This window comes from Corvus brachyrhynchos, unplaced genomic scaffold (genome assembly GCF_000691975.1).
Source record: "Corvus brachyrhynchos isolate BGI_N302 unplaced genomic scaffold, ASM69197v1 scaffold450, whole genome shotgun sequence".
In the NCBI taxonomy this organism is placed as follows: Eukaryota; Metazoa; Chordata; class Aves; order Passeriformes; family Corvidae; genus Corvus; species Corvus brachyrhynchos.
In genome coordinates, this window is record NW_008235749.1 from 503,218 (window position 1) to 504,290 (window position 1,073).

At 54.2% G+C, this 1,073-nt stretch overlaps 1 protein-coding gene across 1 annotated transcript in view; it reads right to left on the reverse strand.

The window, feature by feature from the left end:
- Positions 1–869, reverse strand: part of EFHD1 (EF-hand domain family member D1) — an 8,702-nt gene extending 7,833 nt beyond the window's left edge. Inside the window, exon 1 of the mRNA XM_008644488.2 lies at positions 685–869. Coding sequence (XP_008642710.1) covers positions 685–867 — 183 coding nt within the window. The 5' untranslated portion in view covers positions 868–869. The remainder of the gene's footprint in view (positions 1–684) is intronic.
- Positions 870–1,073: the final 204 nt, after the last annotated feature.

Sequence of the window (1,073 nt, forward strand, 5' to 3'; positions counted from 1 at the left end):
GCTGAGATGATTTGGGTACCCCTGAGTGCATGCAGGTCACTGCTAAAATTTCCTCTCTTCCTCTGCCTGGCAGAGGATCCTGGCCTGTCCTCCCAGCTGTCACAGTACACTGGTAACAGACAGACCAGTTTGAGCTGTGTCCCTGCTGAGCCAGCATGCAGTACCAAACTGCTGCATCCCCATATTTATTCCTTGCTGCAGGGAGGTGACCACCCCTCAATAAAGCTTGCCATGGCTGGTAACTGCATGATGCAGAGAGGGTCCCAATACATGTGCTCCATGAGACGAGCTGCTCCAAGCACAGCTCCTGCACTGCACCTGAAATGAGGCCTGAGCTCCTGTACCACAGGAGCCAAGTAATGAGACCTGGAAACAGAAGGGATATAACTCCCTCCAGCTGCAACAGGGAGCTCAGCAAGCACTCCCAGCAGCTGCAACAGGGCTCAAATGTGCTCCCAAAGCAAGCAGGGAGGTTGGAGAGCTTTGGCATCAGGTACCACGACTGCCACGTGGAGACGGAGGCTAACAATGCTCCGCACCCTTGGCATGGGGAAGCTCACCGGTTTCTCCACTGCACCCCACCACTAGAAAAACACAGAGGGGAGAGGGCAGAGTACTGGGCCCAGCTGCCTCCTCCTTTCACCCCACAGCCACATCCCAGTCTGTTACTGCAGCCACCCTCACCTCACGGAAGCTGAGCTTCCCATCAAAGTCTTCATCCACCTCCTTGATCATGTTCTTCAGCCCCAGGTGGGTCTGTGGGGCTCCCAGCTTTTCCATCATCAACTTCAGCTCCATCAGGTCGATATATCCATCCCGTCCCGAGTCATACCTGCAGGGTGCAAAGGGGAAGGGGTCAACCATCATCATCCCCATACTCATCTCCCCAGAAGAGGAACTGTGCACATGGATAAAGTCACTGTGTGGTTCAAAGCTCAGGGAAGTGGGGAAGCTGCATGACATGGCTAGTGCTGAGATATATTAAGCTCAGGGAAGTAGCTGTCAGCTTTCAGAGCTGTCTCACCAGACAGAGAAGTACTCAGGGGAGCTCAGACCAAACCACCCACACAGAA